At 38.5% G+C, this 22,717-nt stretch overlaps 1 protein-coding gene across 1 annotated transcript in view; it reads left to right on the top strand.

Annotated features, from left to right (window-relative positions):
* LOC121322621 (alpha-1,6-mannosylglycoprotein 6-beta-N-acetylglucosaminyltransferase A-like) overlaps positions 1-22,717 on the top strand; it is a 97,923-nt gene that overhangs the window by 19,321 nt on the left and 55,885 nt on the right. Inside the window, exon 3 of the mRNA XM_041262789.1 lies at positions 7,827-7,994. Coding sequence (XP_041118723.1) covers positions 7,827-7,994 — 168 coding nt within the window. The remainder of the gene's footprint in view (positions 1-7,826; positions 7,995-22,717) is intronic.

Consider the following 22,717-nt stretch of genomic DNA (forward strand, 5'->3'; position numbering starts at 1 on the left):
GTGATGTAGTATGCCAAGGAATATCTCTCAAGCCCCTTTCTTTGCTTCTCGAGCGCGCTCAACCCAGCGCTCCTGTTTCAGTCACATATCTCCCTACTCCCATTTTTCCTGTACCTTTATTCCCCTCCTAACAAGCAGCCAATTTACTTAATTACAATTATCAGGACAATACAAAACAGGTATCAAATATACATTTTTAGGTTCATAAAAATGTACCTAAAAATGTATATTTGATGGATGGGATGCAAAATTTTGGGCAATTTTGGGCACTTTACTGAGGTGGAAAGAAGGCAGCTGTTAGTGATGTCAGACGGTTCAACCGATAGCACTGTCATAGAAGCAGAGCTAGTATATGTGTGATTCTGCCAGAAAGGGCTGGTGACTGTGCAGTTTGTGTGCATGCAGTCTGTGGAGAGGGCAGATGCCCAACACGTTTCGGAAGCTATATCTTCACTTATGAAGCAGATTGTTTCAGACCCTGTTGAGATGCTCATAAATGTTTTTTGTTTTTGCATTTTCTTTTGTTGTCGTCGCCCCCTGGAACGATGTTGGCTGGTAAAATGTCTGTGTGGCCTGTGGCCTGTGGATGCATTCTGCTGAACACACACATGTGTGTGTTCAGTAGTATCCATCTTTTGAAATGTGTTGCAGCTCAGTAAATGTATTGATTAGGTGAATGATATACATTGATTAATAAGCTAGGTAAATGTGCCATGTAGAGAGGCAGCCATATTCGTATTTTGCAGATTGCGATGGGAAGCTGTAGTTCAGCACCTGCTCCTTGTTTCTGTCATTTTCAACCACCTTCTCTAATATTAGGCTGTTGCATGTACAGTGCAACACAGAACACGTCTAGGTCTCTTATGATTTTATAGTTACTATAAAAGACAGAGCTGGTAAGAGTTAGAGGGGAAAGAATTGATTTAGACAACAGTGTGAGCAGGTGTTAATCAGCAGCAGATAAAGTACAATGGAAGGTGGCTTCCATCTGGCACAGCTACGAGATAACACGTTGTAAAGATCAGCCTCAAACCGTCAATAAAGGATTCATCCATCTAATAGACCTGTTCTGTTAAAACAGGAGGCTCATTAGAAAAATCAGGTTACTATTGATCCATAACTCTTTTCAGAATAATTTTGAAAAGCATTCGATCCCTGCCTATGTTTCGGTATTGTTAGAAGAAGGGATGCTACCTGCAGTGTCCTTAATTGCTACTCTGTAAAACAAACCGAAGAAAAAGGGTTGGTTTGCTATACCTGCCTTACCTGTCATTTTAACCACCCCCAAATATTTCAAATGTATGCTTGTGTTTAGTTTGTATTGCAATCAAAGACACAATCCTGTGGGAGGGATGAAATAAGCTAGAGATAAGAAAGTGTGTTTGTACATTTACTAGTGTACTGTATTGCAGTTCTGTGCAGGACTATAGCTAATAAGGATGGACCTTTATGTTTTACATAGTTGTGTACATTCATTATATATTTGTCATGAATTAACCCATAAACCCTTAGGTTTCAAATACAAGTTAACAAACCTACTGTATGTTACAGAACATCCCTGTATCCCTATAACATAAAAGGTAGGGCTGATTTTTTTTCCTTTTGGCTACTCTTTTAATGTGTTTTACAGGTTCTTCACTAGAAGAAGGGTTTAAAGGAACAGTTTTTATAGCTGGGTAACAGAAGCGACCGCACCATATTTCTGATGCTACCCCCCCAGGTAGTACCAGGAATGTGTTATTGTTTGAGGTAAAACATATCCTCTTTAACTTTTTAATCTTTCTTATCTTTTACACTAAGTCATACTCCAATGATGTGTAAGGCATGCTTGAGGTTTGCAGATGCTTATTCATGTAATAATCCAGTATTGTAGTAGCCTAACTGCTTGCACAGACCTCTGATGGTAAAGTGATCATTTGTTCACTTATTTGCAGAGCACTGAAAGGCAAGGCAAGGGAAGAAACATAATTTTAACAGTCAAGTCAACTAATAAGAACTTTATTTTAACAATGGGACTTTCAGCAGATGGCTTTTTAATTAAAATAACATTTAACATGGGGGGCTGTTGTACTTGGAACAATAACACCTAATGAAGCACTAATGTAAAGCCTGTGAATGTCCTCACCAGTAGATGGCTTATTAGTTAATAAAATGGGTCCATACAGTAATTGTTCTTGTGTACTGTACATGTCCTAAAACATATGGGGAAATACTAGAAAAAAAAAAAAGATGACATTGACTTCTCAAAACTAGTGACTGTGATGAGTAATCCCATGCTGGCTATTCCGGTTTCTTCATAGGGCTTGGACATTTAATAACATTCATTTTCTGAATGGAACCTTTGGAATAGCATAGTGTACATGTGGACAACAAATGCTGTTTGAAACACCCAGAAAATATGTTTATAGAAACTGCTGCTTCTTCTATGATGAAGCCATTCTTTTTTTATATCCATGTATCAGTCAATTATGCAGGCTGAATTGGTTATTAAGAAGGAAACGTGCAATAACTGTTTTAAATTGGTTTATTGTGTACAGCTGGAAAATGCTCCTGCATCTGCTACAATATACTGCCAAACTATTAAAGCTCACAATACATTGCAATGTGGTTTAAAAATACAGAAGATGTTTGTTTTTCTTAGATGCCGAACAGCACAATTTTACATTTATGACCAAAAATGATTTCCACTCAATTGTACTGTAGTGACTTCTCTCTATGCTGTATGCTTAGGACATATATATTCCCAAGCAATTACAATTCAGATGCATTGATTCAAAAAATCTGAATTCACAGCGTAATGTAGTTTTTGTTCACCCCACAGCAATTGGAGGATCAACCCCCAGATTTTAACTTACTAGAAGATTCTTCATGACTTAACTGGGGTCTCCAGTCCATCTTTTAGAGTCTGTGGCGCCATTAACTTTGAACATAGAACCAATTCAATTTCAATTATTTGCATTCCCAGGGTAATAAAGGAACATGTTGTCTTTACAGCTGTACATTACACTTAGGTGAAGGAAGCTTGTTTTAGACATGTGACTCAGTTGTTACAGTGACCAGTCTGGAGAGATGAAGGGGCCAAGCTTTCCAGTTCAGTAATGTAATATTGACAAACCAATTCACACTCTTTAATTGCTAATGGAAGCACTGGGTGTTTATTTCCATGCCGTGGGTGTTGTTGATTGGTTTTATCTGCTGATATGCAGTATACAGTATCAAACTATTTGAGAAGACTTACTGTAATATTTTTGAGGAGTTGATATGATTTTTATTCCTGTGGCATGAACCGCTGACATCGTATAACTTCCATATTTCAGTCTTGTGACATTGTGGTTTACAAATCGTGATTACACATAGAAATATTGCCTTGGATGCAGAAGCATTGCTCATTTCACATAGAAACAGTGCACCCCTCCTTGAAGTTGCCTGAAAAAAAAAACTGCAGTGTGTTTTTGAAGGTTTTGTTTGCGCATACCTTGCTAATTATTTGTAAAGTGCATGGCCGTTTGTTTCAAACACGATTTGCCTTTATTTAAATTGAAGAGAACACAGTGTACGTGTTTGAGTGTGATTGTGTTGGCTAGATAGATTGAGGATGCTTGACTTATAAATAAAATAATCTATAACACATTGATTGAGTTTAAAAAAAACTGAGTAAGGATCATAAACAATATCAAAAGCAGCGCAGAGATGAAGTGGAAAAGAGAGAAAGTAAATCACAGATACAGAAGTTGCCTGGAACCCACTGAGTTTACACACTGCATTTTTTGCCCGGAAAGCAAAATAATTTAGCGCTGCATTATTTTTAACCAGGCATGCAATTTACCACAGTCTTTTGCTCAAATGGTTTAGTGCCTGTGTATTTTATTTATTTAGTGCCCATATATATTAAGTCCATTTTATGTCCTTTTTATACCGGTCACCACAGCCTTGTGCATTCTAGTCTCACTTTGACAGTGTAGAAGGTATCACTAAGTGGACTCTGTGGTTGTGCAGGATTTGAGAGGTCTGCGAGAACAATCCGATCTGTCCATGGAGACTGGAACACATGATCTCATCTGGATTTCAAAGCTGCGAGCCGGGGAACAAGTTAAACTAGTGCTGCTAATGCATAATCTCCTCTAAAGGTTATCTTTAAACAGCTGCACAGTCCACTTGTATATACTGCTAGTAGTCTGAGTGCTCAGTTAACAAGTTGTCATCCACAGAGGTGCAAGAAATTCAATACATTATGGTCCTTTGTGACAGACAGAAATGATTCCTGGTGCTGTGTCTCCCTCCTGACCTGGCAGTGTAATGGGAACAGGATGGCCTGACAATCCATTCCCAGGGTTTGGTGGATATCAGCCATCTAGAAAGGGGACTCAGCTGCGGTACATTAAGTCATCGGTCCAGCGGGAAAGCGATGTGGCAACCGCGGATTGGAGGAGAAACGGCTGCACTCGCTAACCAAGGGGGCGTGACTGAAGGTACAAATAGGGGGCATAGCTTGGTGATCTGTTAATTTTGTTTATGGTTAAGAGAAATGCTGAAGGACAAGAGTAAAATAACCATGAGCGTTTAGTGTTTTTGTTTTTTCAAGTCTAGTTGTCATGTTTATTATTTATTAGACGGTTAACACGAACCGGAGCTGTCGCTACAGGCCGGCACAGTTACTGTACAACTCTTCGACAGTAAATTGTATTTCACCACAAGCACTGCAGCACTCACTCTGGACTTCTGACCTTGTTTTGTGTTCTGTCTGTGTTTAAATACAGTGTTTTATTATTTCAGGACTGAACCTGATGTTATTTAACTGTGCTTTACACATCGCTGTGTATTGCCAGTCCTCCATTATTATTTACTGTTGTCATCAGAATTTGGATTACAATTAAACCCTCTAAATAACACCAATGATTACACATTAAAGCGTATGTACTAAAGCTATATCAAGCAGTTACTTAAAAATAAGTAAAACACCAGGGAGGCTCATAGGTCCTGACTGCTACATAAAGAAGGACTCACTTTTTAAATCAAAGTAATTCTGATGAGGATGCAGCCTGGGGTTATATTTCTTTCAGTATAGAGGGCAGTAATTCTCCTCCAGTGTTTGAAAGGTGCAACCCTGTCTCGATACAGTGGATTTAAAAACATGATGCCACTATGGGGTTCCTGAGAGGCGTAGTCAATAAAGCGCTCCTCGTGGAGTGCAGGAAGCGACCTATAGCCAGGAGATCGCAGCATTGCTGACCGTGACTGGGGTTTCCTAGGGGGCGGAGCATAATTGGCAAGGCGCCGCCCGGGTAGGGAGGGCTTAGATCGGCAGGGGAATCCACGGTTCACTGCACACCAGCGACCCCTGTGGCTGATAGGGTGCCCACGGGTCTGCAGTGGAGCCATTCAGATCTGTGTTGTCCTCCGGCACTATAGGTCTGGTGGCTTCGGTGTGAGTCCGCAGTATAAAAAATGACAGCTTGGCAGGAACACATTTCGGAGGACGCGTGTTCAGTCACCGTTTCCAGAGTCGCAGGGAGGTTGCAGCGGTGAACTGGGATTAATAATAATTGGAGATTCCAAATTGGGGAGAAACTGGTAAAAATCATTGGCATTAAAAAAAATAATAAAATAAAATAAATAACAACAATAATAATTATGTATGTATGTATGTATATATATACATATATAATATGATGGCACTGCACAGTCTCTGGCTCATCACATTACTGACAGCTGAGAGTGCTAGCCTGCCCCAGAGTTGCAAGTTAATCACTGAGAGTAATTGATGAGGAATTGCTTTCCATAAAAGGTTTACCTAGGAAAAGGAAACGAAAAGCAAGAATGCTGAATGCTGTTCCCATTGGGCATCAGAGGGCATTCAACAGACCAATATATTAAATCTATTTCCATTCTTGCATTACTCTGCTTGAAACATGACTTTAATAAACCACTGCTGCGGTTGTGCCGTTTACTGCGTGGTGCATTTTTGAAAGGCTTTTCTATTTAATTGTCTGGAAAGCTTAACGATGCAGTTGCTTGTCATGGTACTGTAGCTTTGTAGTCAGGGAGCAATGTCCTACTAGTCAGCTGTTTACAGTACATATCTCTGCTAATATGTGCAGAGGTGGAGGGTGATAAATAACACCAGCAAGGTCTGTTGCACTGCACCTCAGAAAAAGAAAGTGAGTGAACAGATTTTACTGTTAAACCTATTATGAGCCGGTAGGCTGGTTTAATCTGAGCAATTCTGTTGCTTGTCCTTTGTTTGTAATATGTTTGCTTTAGTTTCACCATATATGGATTACAGTAGAGCTCTCCCAAGCTCTCCCAACAGTACATCTGGCTGTAAAATCCAGTAAGAATCAAAGTTCTGACTTGTTCTGAGTTTTTCTAGTAAATTATTTATTATCCCATTTCACAGCAGAAGAATCATGTCATGGTTTAGTTTTACAACGTGCCGCTTAATCTGAGTAGGGCTCTCATGGTTGTCCATTACAGACCAAGTTGCCATGGATAGGTCTAATTGAAATCCAGGTATACAATGAGATGTGCATCTTGTTCAGCTGCTGTACTGTAGTCCTACTGCGTTGGCTGGAACCTCTCTGATATTTACAGTATTTTTCTACAGCTGCAAATTATTTAGTTTAATCTGTTCTAAAAGTAATGATGAGCAAAGCTCCAGTGTTACGATGTACTATGCACTAATCTGACTATTCTGAAAAGCGCTTTAACTACAATATCCCTATTTTGCATCCTCTACAGGATAAATGTCTGAAATGGATGTGCCCATACAACATACCATTTAAAAAGAGTAGAACTGGGCATTCTTATTACTGTTTTTCAAGGTCATCATAACGCACTGTGCTTTGCAAGAGTTCCGGCTTTCCATTCCAGGCATCCCAATAATGTGTGTGCACTACAGATAGTAGCGTGTTTTTTTTTCTGCTTGTGACCGTATTTTGTGTGGTATCGGCACCTGTTTTGTGTTGTGTAGCGTATGTACAGCACGTAGTCCATGAACGTTCGTGGTGTATTTATTCAACCAACGAGGAAGCCAAAGCCTCGAAAGAAGCAAGTGGCCACTCTCCTGTACAGGTGCCGTTTATAACCAAGCGCTGCATTTTCTTGACAAAAAATGAATAAAAATAAAAATATGAAGAGTAGTGCTGAGCCAAACGTGAATATTTTTTACATGTATTGAAAAGCAAAAAAAAACTTGTCTATCTCTGCCACAAATTATACAATTGATAGAAACGAGAAATATGTCTCAATCTGTTTTGCCTTGCACCAATTTACCACCTTGCAAGAATTTGCACGACAACTGAATTGGCAAGTGGGAAAACAGCTCAGTCTGTGGGGGGATTTCTTTATAAAAAATATTCTAAAAGATCAGTAGATCTACTCTTGGTCCCCTCTTTACCCTGGCTGTCAAAAAACTTCAGCGAATTAATACGCATATGCAACACTACTGTTTCTACATAAAGTTGCAAGTAATAATTTGAGAGGCGTGTCAGTCTGTGTCTGTTTTGATTACCCAACTGCATTTACTACACAGATATGTTTAATTTAGGAACCAAGTGCATGTGAACTACAGATGAGATTGTGCATGTGCTCATGAAAGGGAAAGTCAACTACAAGTTGAGAACTTCAAAGTGCAGAGCAAGTTAGAACTTTGCACAAAGAACCCCATTGAGAATAGAAAACATTTTGGAATTATTTCAGATTTGTAGTTATTATTCATTTAAAAACGTTTTCAAATGCCATTGGTAATACCAATTACGGTAATACATTAATGGCATAAATAACTGTAAACCAGCAATCATTGTGTGTGTGTTTTTTTTTTTGTACAGATTTAAAGAAGACTCTGGCTGTACTCCTAGATAACATTGTGCAGCGACTGGGGAGGCTGGAATCCAAGGTGGACACCCTGCTTTTCAATGGCACTGGGGGAAACTCGACAAACACCACCATCACTGTTGGTCCCATCCCAGGGAACACAGAGAAAGTCAACGTGGCAGGTACGTGTCAAAATATGACATTTCTTGTGATTTAAATATCTGTCCCTTTATTTAAAGTTTTTACTGGCAATGTGGCACAGAGAATGGGGATAGTGAAAGAATATTACTTTGTAAATATGTATCTACTTTATATATTTAAAAGCAAAGAAGAAAAACATCTTACTGTAACATAACAGTAAAAGTAAAATTCTTCCAGTATCACATTTGTTGTTAAATAAGAGTATGGTTTTGTGTTCCAGTTTTTGTTATACATTACCAAAAAAAAAAAAAAAAAAAAACCTTAAACATTTTACTCTGGAATATTGTTTAATTATAACCCACTGAGTAAAAATAAATAAAAAAGCACTAAAATGGTAAACTGTACATGCTGAGCAAAACTCTTTAGGGAAGAAAACAACAAAGAGCAGGTAGATCATTAATCAATGCAAGCCTTTATGCTAGAAGGTAAATGCAACCTTTAGAGTGCTATGAAAACCACCTTCAGTTGTACTGGCTTTGTGAGTCAAGGCATCCTGCTATTGGATGAAAAGTTGTTGTGTTCTGTTTTTAAAGAAAACATTATTTTCATTCCTCCTTCTATGCTATACAGGGGCACCTTTCATCATCTGGAGTAGAGTAAAGCGAATACAGCAATACAGTGCCAAGGTCTGGAAAACAGTTCACTAGTGCCCTCCTGTTGGGTCAGTGCTATAAAAACACACACGTGGAATATTGCAGCAGTACATTACACAAATGACACATATATTTGTGCAACGTGTTATTTTATTAGTTTTTATAGATGTTTTGCAGATAAATGCACAGTTGATAAAGCATTGGTTTGAAGCATTCGTTATTTTTGGGCATGTTCACTGAATTCCATGGGGCTATAAACAAGTATTACTGTATGGAGAAGTGTCCTTTTAAAAATAAAAAAATAAATAAAATGACGCAGATGAAATTCTGTTATGATAATTGGATTTGAAATCGGAAGCAGTTAGTTTCTTGTCAGACTTGTCAGAATTCGTTCTGTTACAATTACTGAAGCAGATTGAAGGACAGCAGGCTCTACAGCCATTACCTCTGCATGTCTGTTGATGCTCTAAGATAATTGCTTAGCAGGGCATTTATTTATTTATACTGGGGTCTCAAGCTGTTTGATAATAAATATTGTTTCCAAACTAAAAAAAAAAAAAAAAATGTAATTGCTGGGTGTGTTTTGCTTTGCTTCCCACAGTCTAATCTTTTTTTTTTTTTAGTTAGAAAGTCACCATATTGGTCACTTTAATACTGTATTCCAGTATATTTAAGTTAAGCATTCAGTTCTTCTAATGTATGTGAAAGGCGATTGCTTGCTATGAAGTCTACATGTTATGTGTAGTACACAGTTATCCATCGCCAGTATAAAAGCCATGACTGGAGTAGGATCTAAGAGTCCACTTGTTAGATATTCTGTGACACATGCTCTGGACTTTCCTTAAATGAGTGTTACCCATTGTCCCTTTTTTTACTGTTGGAGAATGTTTTGTTCTCTGCTTGAAATGTATATTTCAATGTGGGTTATGTAGCAATTTCAATACAATACTACATTACTATAGATGGAAAGTTCCCACTGCTTGTTTGTAGTCTGTGTTCAGGGAGCCTTTGTGGCATCTGAGTTTTATACTGTGTCCTGTTAACAGTATATTATTCACAATTAAAGTGCCAGGGAGATTCCACTTTTCTTGTATATATTGTAATGTTTAGTGGCCACTGATATTAGATGGATACAACCTGTAATTTCTTAGGCTGTGGAGCAAAACTACAAGGTATATAGCTTGCAATAGATTTGTATTTATTTTTAATTGTGGGTCTTGTCCTGTTGTTTTACTTCAATTTACTTTTAGAGAAGTAGCTAATTACTGTTTTTGGACAGTGTGTTTACTTACTTTAAAACTCAGTTGTTTTAATGTGCGATATAGCTGATAACCCGATTTTGTGTTTGATTTGGCAACACTTTTGTGCCAACTTGCATATTACTTGATTTCAACAACAGATACACGCCCGACATTGTTGAAATAGAACGGAAATAACAGGGTGGCCCTTGCACTGTTGAGCAATGATACAACAGATTAGACCCCACCTCTTCAGTGAAATACCAGGGTGAGGCAAGTCCTTTGAAACCTTCCCACTCCTCTAAGGGCTAGTTGAACATTAGGAATTAGTCAGCTATGTTTTATATCTGCTAGTCACTGATAGGCTTGTTGGTGACTTCTGACCAGTGAATGGCAACAGTACTGGGGTATGTGTGGAAGCGCTGATGTGCAAATTTATTAATAAAGAAAAGGTTTGAATAAAATAGAACATGGATACAAAAAAAAAAACAGCACCATGGCCGAAACAAACAGGTAAAATAAATCAGCAAGCAGTGTGCTGGTGTAAACCCATCATGGGTAGCAATTTGCAATTAATGTTTTAAATCTCTAACTTTCGCCTCTCGTTCCACCTCTGAATACCCACCCCCAGAGTGAGCAATCCGTGCCTCGTTTATGCAGCTGCGCCTGGCTTGATTGCTTGTTAAATCATTCAATCATAGCCAGGCACAGTCTGCATGTGAAATGCTTTGGCAGGAAATACAATCAGCCCTTCCCTGCCGACTTAAAACAACAGTGCCCCAAATACATAAATTTAAATAATAATAACACGCCCCGTGCACCAGTGCATGCATACATGTAACAAAATATGCACAGGGGCAGGTGGACCCTGCCACACTGCACCTAACAAGCCAGGATTGGCCAGGTTTTAACATCAAGCCTCTCGAATAGCCAGCCATTTTAATTGTGTGCTCAGAAAAGTAATATGCTGCACTGGAAACTGTGCAATCTACCCTTAAGAAGTCCTAGTCCTGCCCTAGATTGATCAACCTTCAATGGGGTGAAGAAGCAGTTCAGTCTCTGTGCCTATTCAATCCTTTGTCTTTCTTTTCTGCCCATAATGTGATGATTTATTTTGGACTGCTGTTTGTTGTGGACTGAACATATTAAAACACATGCTTCCAGAGGCACAGTGCTGTAAACGACAAGTGATCTAACCAGCTCTGTCATCGAGTTAGTGTGTCAGGTTTTACTTTACTCATTTACTTCTCAACTGTAGATCATGGTGTACCTCTGGGCTGAGATTAATAGATTTGAGACTGACTCTCACTTTGTTTATTGCTCTATTTTTAGCCCAGTCCCCTTGACACTTGTGGGTTTACTGTTCCTCATTACTGATTTCTGTAGATGTCAGTGTATCATATGCTTGCTCATTAAATCATTGGTGTGTTACATGGCTGTGATTGGTTTCAGGAGACCCTATTTAATGTACCACATTTTGCTTGTCTAAATATTCTGATATCTTATGGGAGGTAAATTTTATTAAAATAAACTCAGACACCTGTTCTAGTTTTTGTTTTTCCCTATCGGCATTAATTCACAAAAATTGAAATAAACCATAATCTTCTGTGTTCATTGTCTTGCTTTAGGCAAGATATGACCTGGTGCATTCAATATTTACCAAATGCTCAGCAAAAGGATCTTTTTATTCAGTACAAGGACAAAACCACAGCTGCGAAACCAAATAGGTCACTACCGTAACTACCTGTGTCAACAAAAAGAGGTTTGCTATGGATTTTTGATATTGAAAATCTTTCCCAATTAATCCTGTAGGTTAATGGGTATGAGAGTGTGTGATGTAACAGTATATTCTGAAAGCATCTCCCTTTCAGTGTAACAAGCCAGGATTTTAAATTTGCAGTTTACTTTGAAAACTGTCGGATGTTTCATGCTTGTCATTTATAAAGCGTTTTCACTACACACTGTACAGTATTTATTACCGGTACATGGACATTCAAAACAGCGCATTTAGGGTGTACCAGGGAATGGATGTCGCCATAACTGCATAATTTGAAGCAGCAATATTTGTACCCTTTTACTTAATCTCTACGACAGTAGATGTCTACTCCATGCACGTTTTAAGTTTGAGCTTTTGCCTTTTTTGATGCTTAAATCTCGCCCTTTCATTTTACTGGCTGGTACTGAGCAGTAGATCCGTACAGTTGGTATTGTCAGCTACTATATTAGAAATAGTCTCCTCTTTGGCTTCCTGGAGGTGTAGAGTGCAGTCACACACAGACACACTACTACATTGCACTCTGGGTAGCAGACATGGCTTCATGGCTCTCAGATGGACAGATAAGCCAGTAATGTGAGAGTGCTGGATTGGAACCAAGGGTCATTCCAGTGGAATTAATCCCCTTGAAATAGTTCTATGTCTTTAAGATCTATCTTACCTTTTATTTGGAGCCACTTGATGCGGATTGAGGCTTATTAATCTGCCAAAAACCCAGTCTGTGTCAGGCTAGACACAATGTTGACATGGTGTTGGGCTGGATGACAGCGGTGATGCAGAACTGTTAAGCAGGAATGGTGGCTCATTTTCTGCATAGTGTAAAGGAAAACGAGTTTGGATTTTGCTTTGTTATATATATATATATATATATATATATATATATATATATATATATATATATATATATATATATATATATGTGTGTGTGTGTGTGTGTGCTATAATGAAGCAAGGTACAGTAGTGCATTTGCACTTTTACAAATGGAGAGGCCTGTAGGCCTAGGATTCTGCTAGACACTGCTCACAACGATGCACTGTACAGTTTGTTCTTCACATTATTTGTAATTGCAATAGACAGCATAAAGGGCAGCATGGGTGGGAGATGGCAGGTGGCCTGCTGATTTAAAAACTGGAGCTGAATTTTAATGCATCCTGAGTAAAACCCTGTGGGTTTTTTTGTATATATATAGCAGCAGCAGCAGCACAATTTCCTCGAAAGGGTTTACTTTCTCCTCAAGGAAGGTCATGATGTTTAATTTAACTAGGTGTGATTGAGAGATTTTATTTTTAGATGCGGTGGGGGGTGGGGGGGGGGGTGGGGTTGTGGTCTGATTCCAATGACACAGTTTCCAATTACAAGTTTTGCTCACATTTCACAGCTACTGCTGGTTTTGTACTGCTGTTATTTCACTTCAACTTGTATGCAAACATCTCAGTGTTGTTTCTGTATTTCCTTCCTGTTTTATTTTCTGTTATTTGACTTATTCTGACATACTGTATCCCGAGAGTAAGGCTACAATGTAGAATAATGTTCAGTGTAATCGACAAAAAATTGCTTGTTCAATGTTTTCGTCACTTGTGGAAACATATATAAAATGTAATATTTGCACAGGAAGAGACAATATTCTAAGTGCCCTGTTTATTACTGGATTCAGGTTTTATTTTTGTACTGCTGGCAAGCACGGATACACGTGCTTCAGATCAATAGTAATAAGTTCAGGGTCCTCTTCAGTGAACTGTCAGAAATTAGTGTAAATAAAGCTTGGGCAGCTGCAATCTAATCTGAAATCTGTTTTAAAGCAATCATAATGCATTTTCTGGCTTGTCTTTGTTCTGCTGTTCAATTATTGAACACATCACAGCTGTTAACATTAAGTAGCAGTAAGGAGAAATTGCATCTTTAATTGCTTTAATCAGAAAACACAGGACATTGGGGAAACACAGCAGCAGCTCAAAGTCGAACAGCCGCGTGTGTTTTTCTGATAACAAACAAGCTGAAACTCGGAGCAACTGATTCAAATTCAGCGCCATTCTGAGACACGGGCGAGGGGAGGAGCCAACAGCACAGCAGAACAACGCAGTTAAACGAGGCAGTCTTCCCAGCGACAGCGAGTGGAAGCGACAGTGAGTGGGAGAAGTACAGGCGTGGAAAAGTACAGAGCAATTTAGAAGCAGTTTGAAAGCAGGCTGACGGCTGCAGAAGAAACTAAACTTAAAAAAAAAAAAAAAAAAAAAAAACCCTCAACATGGTCTTCAAGCCAGTAATCTATGACACCTGCTTGATGTGGGAAATCCGAGAAAACCCAGCGGAGCTAAACCAAGTGTGCGTAAAATGCAGCGCGTAAACTAGTAAGTATGCTAGAAATGGAGCTGGAAGAAGTGAGACAGCAACAGGATCTTGAGGAACTGGCACACCCACAATTCATGGAAGTCTGCATCACCCCTAACAGACTGAAAGCCACCAGAAATCAAAACAACCAACAAATTTGAGTCACTTCAGAATTTTGATGAGCAGAACCAACAACAAGAGAATGAAAGGAACAACATCCAGGATCCTATTGACAGTGGTGACCAGACAGCAAAAAGAAGGGAGGTCATGATTGTTGGGGACTCCATACTGAGAAACACAGCAAGTTCAATTCGCAGTTTGGACCCCCTTACTACAACAGTGTGCTGCCTTCCGGGAGCCTCGGTCAAGCACATCACTGAGAAATTCTAGAACTTGAAGCTACTGCACTAACAGGTAACTATGATGTGATAGGTGTTACAGAAACGTGGTTGTCTGAGAGTGATGGGGACGAATATAATATTTGTGGGTATACACTGTATAGGAAAGACAGGCAGGACAGAAGAGGAGGAGGGGTAGCACTATACATAAGAAACAGTCTTGAAGCCCAGGTGTTAAACCTGGACAAAGAAAATAAAACCGAATCAATATGGGTCAGAATAACGGACAAAAATTCAAAGGGCATAATAATAGGAGCATGCTATAGACCGCCAGATTCAGACTGTGAGCACAATAATCTGTTATACAATGACATTAGAAATGCATGTAGCAAAGGAGAAGCCATACTAATGGGGGATTTCAACTTCCCCCATATAAAATGGGAAAACCCGGTGAGTAGCACGAAGGATGAAATTGAAATGGTGGAAATGACAAATGACTGCTTCCTAACACAATTTGTCAAGGCACCGACTAGAGGGGAGGCATGCCTTGATTTAGTCTTTTCAAATAACGAAGACAGAATAACTAAAATAGAGGTCAGAGAACCACTGGCAAACTCAGACCACAACATGGTCTCATTTGAAGTGTTTTTTAAAACCCCAAAAGTAATGTCTAAAGCTAAGGTTTACAATTTTAGAAAAGCAAACTATGAAGGTATGAAACAGAGACTAACAGAAGTAGATTGGAGTAAAATAGAGAAAACACCCACAGAAGGAGGATGGTTGTTCTTCAAAAATGTAGTACTAGAGGCGCAAAACAATTACATCCCTAAAGTAGACAAATCTAAATGTAAAACTAAATTGCCAAAATGGTTTAATAGATCAATAAAAAAAAATATTCAGCGAAAAAAGGCACTTTACAGAGCATTAAAAAAGGACCAAAAAGAAAGTACGCAGAAAGAGTACACGGAACTGCAAACGCAAGTCAAAAAGGAAGTTAGAAAGGCCAAGAGAGAAATAGAAATGAACATTGCTAAGGGAGCTAAAACCAATTCCAAAATGTTTTTCCAATATTACAACAGCAAGAGAACATTCAAAGAGGAGATTAAATGTTTAAGAGATACAAATGGCAAAATCGTAGATGAAGAAAAAAAAATAGCAAATATATTAAATGATTACTTTTCACAAGTTTTTACAAAGGAAGATACTGACAACATGCCCCACATGTCATCCAGTTCCTATCCAGTTTTAAATAACTTTAGCATAACTGAGGCAGAAGTGTTAAAGGGACTAGGAGCTCTTAAAATAAACAAATCCCCTGGGCCGGATGAGATCCTCCCAGTAGTACTCAAAGAAATGAAAGAAGTAATTTACAAACTGCTAACCAAGATCATGCAGCAGTCTCTTGACACAGGGGTGGTACCGACAGACTGGAAAATTGCAAACGTAATACCGATCCACAAAAAGGGAAACAAAACTGAACCAGGTAACTACAGACCAGTAAGCCTGACTTCTATTATATGCAAACTTATGGAAACTATAATAAGATCCAAAATGGAAAATTACCTATATGGTAACAGGGTCCTGGGAGACAGTCAACATGGTTTTAGGAAAGGGAGATCGTGTCTAACTAACTTGCTTGATTTTTTTGAGGATGCAACATCGATAATGGATAATTGCAAAGCATATGACATGGTTTATTTAGATTTCCAGAAAGCTTTTGACAAAGTCCCGCATAAAAGATTAATTCTCAAACTGAATGCAGTTGGGATTCAAGGAAACACATGTACATGGATTAGGGAGTGGTTAACATGTAGAAAACAGAAAGTACTGATTAGAGGAAAAACCTCAGAATGGAGTGTGGTAACCAGTGGTGTACCACAGGGATCAGTATTAGGTCCTCTGCTATTCCTAATCTACATTAATGATTTAGATTCTGGTATAGTAAGCAAACATGTTAAATTTGCAGACGACACAAAAGTAGGAGGAGTGGCAAACACTGTTGTAGCAGCAAAGGTCATTCAAAATGATCTAGACAAGATTCAGAACTGGGCAGACACATGGCAAATGACATTTAATAGAGAAAAGTGTAAGGCACATAGGAAATAAAAATGTACATTATAAATATCATATGGGAGATACTGAAATTGGAGAAGGAATCTATGAAAAAGACCTAGGAGTTTTTGTTGACTCAGAAATGTCTTCATCTAGACAATGTGGGGAAGCTATAAAAAAGGCTAATAAGATGCTCGGATACATTGTGAAAAGTGTTGAATTTAAATCAAGGGAAGTAATGTTAAAACTGTACAATGCACTAGTAAGACCTCATCTTGAATATTGTGTGCAGTTCTGGTCACCTCGCTATAAAAAAGATATTGCTGCTCTAGAAAGTGTGCAAAGAAGAGCGACCAGAATTATTCCGGGCTTAAAAGGCGTGTCATATGCAGACAGGCTAAAAGAATTGAATCTGTTCAGTCTTGAACAAAGAAGACCTAATTCAAGCATTCAAAATTCTAAAAGGTATTGACAGTGTCGACCCAAGGGACTTTTTCAGCCTGAAAAAAGAAACAAGGACCAGGGGTCACAAATGGAGATTAGACAAAGGGGCATTCAGAACAGAAAATAGGAGGCACTTTTTTACATAGAGAATTGTGAGGGTCTGGAATCAACTCCCCAGTAATGTTGTTGAAGCTGACACCCTGGGATCCTTCAAGAAGCTGCTTGATGAGACTCTGGTATCAATAAGCTACTAACATCCAAACGAGCAAGATGGGCCAAATGGCCTCCTCTCGTTTGTAAACTTTCTTATGTTCTTATGTTCCAACACTGCTTTTATACAGACAGAGGGTTTGTAAGTAATCAACAAAAGTTGGGGCACCTGTAGGAATTGTTAGCATCAACTTACTTCCATTGCTGCAGAACAGCTGTAAGTTGTTAACCCATTACTTGTTCTCTGAAAAAGGCCTTTTTGTACAACTCTGAAATGTACATTATTTTTCAGTTTTTGGTGATCTGAACTCTTAACCTCTGGCAGTTTACCGCTTACCTTTGTACTATTTCAGGTTATTCACTGGACTTGAACTGCTTAAATTTCAATAAAAACCAGAAAAATGGGGTGTTCTAAAACTTTTGACTGGTATTGTATTTGCAAGAATCATTTTCTCTTTCTCTACATGACAGTTTAATGTGTTTCTCCGACAGTATGCTTGATTTGTACACATTACTGTTTTTTTTTTTATTAATACATTTTGTAAGCTAGTATTCTCCCTGGCTGTTGTATTCATTATTCTCTGAGTTGTTGCTGGAGGCTGTTGTGGACCCCAGAGGGTACAGAGTATATACAGATTTTTGTTTTATCAAATCATACTGTATCCCTAATCTGAGTGCCTGAAACTGAAGTGTGGCTCTGGGCTGGCATTTTCATTTAGGCCTGTGTATGGGGCTTGTTTCCATTTTGAATCTAGGGACTAGTGTTCCCTCTAAGCTTTTTAGATACTGAGAAACTTGTTGTTTTGACTGAGAGAGGGTAAATTATCAGTGAGAATCCTTCGGCCGTGCATTAACCCTTTTAATATATTTCTGTTGCATTATAGAATTTTGAAACAATATTCCAACACAAGTATCTCAACAATTTTACAATTTACTTTAAATTTAAACAAGACATTTATTGTGGCTCTGCCTCTGATTTTGAATCATCCTCTGATCCTGTGCAGCCCTGTTGGTTGTTATCATAGATATAGACTGCATGCTTAACTGGTGGCCTGCATAAAATTGCTTTATACTACTGCAGAAAACACTGGCATCTGCACTGCCTTGAGTTGTAACCATCTTTAGGGCTACTAATTGTTCCATTGTTGGGAACACCAAATTCTGTTTTTCAAAAATGGCCAATTCCATTTGTTCCCACTTTTTATCAATGTAGTAATAATTAAATATGGCATTTGAACATACATATAATGTTGGTAGTTAAAATAAGTAAACTTAATAAATATCACCACAATTTATTTTATTTTTTTTTCCAGTCAGACTCTTGATCTTGTAATAGTAAGTAAAGCACCTGAAGACACTTCTTCAGACCTGTCATAATGTTTGTAGACATCACTTGGCTCATTGCTGGCAAGATAAGCAGGAAAACCTAAGAATTATATTACAACAGTTCAAAAAACCAAATGTCCGGCACAGTTGTGAGAATCATATTTACAGTCTTCCACTAACACAGATGTTCAGTCTACACTTGAAGGTGTTTTCAATAGGCCGTTTAGCCTATTGCTGGTATTTACAATAACAATAAAAAAAAAAAAAAATGAAACAGTTTAATAACAGTCCAGCAATGTCATGTGAGAGTAACTCTATGTACCGTACTCCACACATTACGTTTAGCATTTTACTGGTATTATAATAACCAGGAAAAAATCTGAAACACTGATGAAGGCTTGTTGACAGGTTCACTGCTTTGTATTACCTGATTGTAATTTAAATAGCGCTGCAAACTGTTTTTACATTTGTAATCTGAAATCAAATGTAACAATCCAGGACCCTTTACACTTGACCATCTTTGTTAAAAATGTAGTGCATTGTTTCCTGACAGACAAGCGAACAGAAGCGTTTTCCAGTGACAAATTAGTTCCCTAAAATGGCTTACTTATAAAATATAATGTTAAAGTCAAATGAACTGGTAATTTTAGCTTTCACTTGCACATCTTAATGCAGCCTTTTTCATTCCCCAGGCACAATTATCTTAAAAGGGAAACTAAAGCTGAAAGTGGCCGTCCATTTGCGATTGTAGAGCTTGTGGAGCCGCAAGCTTGCGTGACTTTGAGTGACATAAAATCTATGAAGAAATAATGAAGCCCTCGACATGGCAGATAAATTGTGTAGCAGAGGAGAGGCTTGGGACCTGAATAAATTCAGGAAAAACAATGAGACATTGTGTTCAAATTGAATGGGACTGTGTAGTATTCTTTTAAGCTACTCTAAAGATTGAAGAGCTTTGCTCACTGCTGTAGAAACATGTGTGTGTGTGTGTGTGTGTATGTGTGTATATATATATATATACACATACACACACACACAGTACTACCTTAGGTTTACTGCACTGTAACTCTGCGCGACTTCCTTGTTTAAGCTGCAGCCCTTGTTACAATGCCTTCCAGTAACATGATTGTTGCCTTTTCTGATAACCTTGTGGCGATAGAGCTTGAACAGAAACAAACTGAAGATGAAGAAATCAAAGGAGTCATTGTCATCAATGCTTTGATGGACTGCTTTGAACCAACTCATTATACCACTAATTTGATAACATTAATGAACCACATTGTATTTTGCAGTGGAGATGCAGCAGAAAGGGCTGAATGTTCTGTTTTTCCGAACTGGTCTTTATATTTTAAATTATTTTTGGGGTACAGTAAATAATGGCAGTATGGCCCTGCAACTGTCTTGCTGGCCTCCACTGCCTTGATCCCTGTTCTGTCCTCTTTAGTAGGAAGTTATTATAACCTCAATAAGCTTAAAAGGTGTCTTGCACCCTGGGTTGCATACAGTAGCTATCCAAACTGATCCCAGTGGATCACTGCTGTTTAAACAGGGTCTTTCACTGCAGTTTGATGACCAGGTTCCTAATGACTTTCTCAGCCAGCACTGAGAAGATGGTTGAAACATTTCAGAGCACAAAATAGGTTGTCTGGTGTTATGGACAGGTCATTATGTCAAACCATAAACTATGGGTTAAAGAAACCTTGCTTTTTATTGTGTTACAGCTTCGTATTCCTTGCCAGCAGGACGTCGACTTGCAGTAGTACACAGCCTGTTTCCTGATGGCTTTTAGTACAATGATTTCATGGAAAAATTGCTTTTGTTTTTAGTTTTTATTAGTGCCCCTCACTATTAGAGTGGGTGAGCCTCTGGACTAGAAGCAACTAATACTGACTCCAAGACGAAACATGCCTGACCTTGCTGATGCACTGGTTTTGTTTTGTTTTGTTTTTGTTAATACTTCACATATTAGCAAAGAATGTTTTGACTTTTTTTTTTTTTTGCAGAAGAATGGATATATTATGGTAACAATTTGCTTTATTTATCTATTTATTTATTTATTTATTTACAGCTTGCTTACCAGCTATGAAATGTTTGGCTATACTTAAAGGGCAGATAATGACCTTTTTAATTTTATTGTGTTATATGCTGCCATGTGTTGCTACAGCTGTTTACGTAAGGTGTGGGTATTGTTTTAATTACATTTTTTTTTTTTTACATTTTTTTATACCTTTAAATTGCAATCCCTGCCTCAAGATGGCTTCCCATGTACCCGCATGGACCTCTCAGAAGTACATTTCCCATCATCCTCCAACTCATTGGTAAGTCCATCTCAGTTACATATGTGAGCAGGAGGATGATGGGAAATATAGTTCGAGGGTGACATTGCAGTTCTGACCCTAAACTCAATGAATTGATCGAGGATATTATGTCAGAAAAATAAAACATGTCTTGTTTCTAAAAGATGATCTTGTTAATTGGAAGCACATCTGCAGTCTTTGGCACTGCTGAAAAAATATCAATTGAAAGCCGCTGATCTTCTAGAATAAAGCAGGCCCCCAGGCTTTCGACACAGCTACATATCAGACCTACAGCGTTCCTTTCCATCTTATGTGACCAGCAAAGCTCTTAATACTTCTGCTACATTCAAAGCCACTATTCTGTTTTCCCTTCCGTGACCGTTTCTGTTGACCGTCTAATGAGTAATTTACCAAAAATAATACCCATTCATTCTGAAACTAAATGAAAATGACTCAGTAACCAGATATTTTCTAAAAGTATGTTTGAAATATTGCCCAGATCTCACAGAAAATACATTTGCCATTGTTTTCTGTGTTATACCTTCAATATGTTTCCTTTAGGGATGTGCTTTTAGTACATTCTTATGAACGTTTAAATGCTATGCAGGTGTCAGCGTTTAAACCATATCTACACACACACACACACACACACACATATTACATTCTGATAGTAGTTCTGGATGCATTGTATTCTACCTTACTACCTGCACAACTTTCGTTCTGGAAACATTGGATTAAAGGTCCTCATGGGTCAATTAACCAACCCAACCCGGCCACGAACCGACAATTATTTTCCCGACCCAACCTGATGATAAATTTGTGTTATCTGGCTGAACTACAGTGTTTATTCCATCATGAACCTGCACAGAGGACTGTAAAATTAAATATATGTGTTTGTGTAAAAGATACAAAGGCAAACACATTATCTGAAAGTCAAATGAACTGAAGTACGATCTCGTAAATTTTATTACAAACTTTAACACAAGAGCAAATGGAATTGAGATGTAAAAGTTGTGTTTTACAAAACTGGTTTTCCTTCTTTGTCCACAATAACAGCAAATGATTCCCACACTGCAGACTTGCATTTTTCTGTGAGCTTTTGTTCATGGAATTAGTTTTTCTTACACATAAACAAATCCATTACTCCCGACTTTAATCTAAAAGAAACACTTTCGATGTGGGTCACGTGGCCGCTGCTACGCTCTGCGGGCCGTGTCATGTGCTACTGGGGGAAGCCAATACACGCAACAGGAATGATAACATTCTTTTTAGTACCAAAGGGAGCCTTTTTAAAAGTATTAGGGTCTCGGGTCCTCGGGTCCGGGTAGACCTGTCAAGACCACTACATTGTATTCTACCTCGCTACCAGCACAGATTCTGTCTCTAAGTCGTTCTGGGTGCACTGTATTCAACCTCACTGCCTGCACAGCTTTCAGGGTTTCAGGGTGTTACCACTTAACATGGAAAGTACTGTATGCTGTTAGTTGCTACCATAAATTAGGTTACTGTCCCTTTTTAAAATTTCCCTCTTTGAAACACACATCTCTCTTAAAAAATGTGGTTTTGTTCTGTGCACAGGCACATGCACGTACACACATGCAGCAAAAGCTCTGCTGATAATGACACCTGCTCTACTGGTGTTGCGCTATCAGAGTCACCCTCCTTGGAGGGGAACTCCCGATCAACTGCCTCATCAGACGCAGTGATAGACAGCAGATCCTCTTGCTTCTATTCTGTGTGTACTACTGCTTGTGATTGTAATGGCACAGAGGGAACAGGTGTAACAATGAGTTCGTGCAACAGCTCAGCTAACATGTTTCCCTGTTGGGAGACCGCCTCCCAGAGCTTATCCAGCTGCTCGGAGCTGTCAGATCTATCAACAGTACGAAGATCACTCTTGAAATCAGGACTTAAAGGATGTGTTGCAGTAAGAATAAGGGAACAAGACTAAAAGGCTAAAATATGCAAAGGAGCACAGAAATTGGACTATGGAAGTATTGCTTATCCTTGTCAGGCAGCTTTTTGGGTCTTCCAGTCCTGGGTTTGTCAATTACAGATGATGTTTGTCTGTACTTGTTGATTTATGCTTCGGATACCACACCT

This window comes from Polyodon spathula, chromosome 11 (assembly GCF_017654505.1).
Source record: "Polyodon spathula isolate WHYD16114869_AA chromosome 11, ASM1765450v1, whole genome shotgun sequence".
NCBI lineage: Eukaryota > Metazoa > Chordata > Actinopteri > Acipenseriformes > Polyodontidae > Polyodon > Polyodon spathula.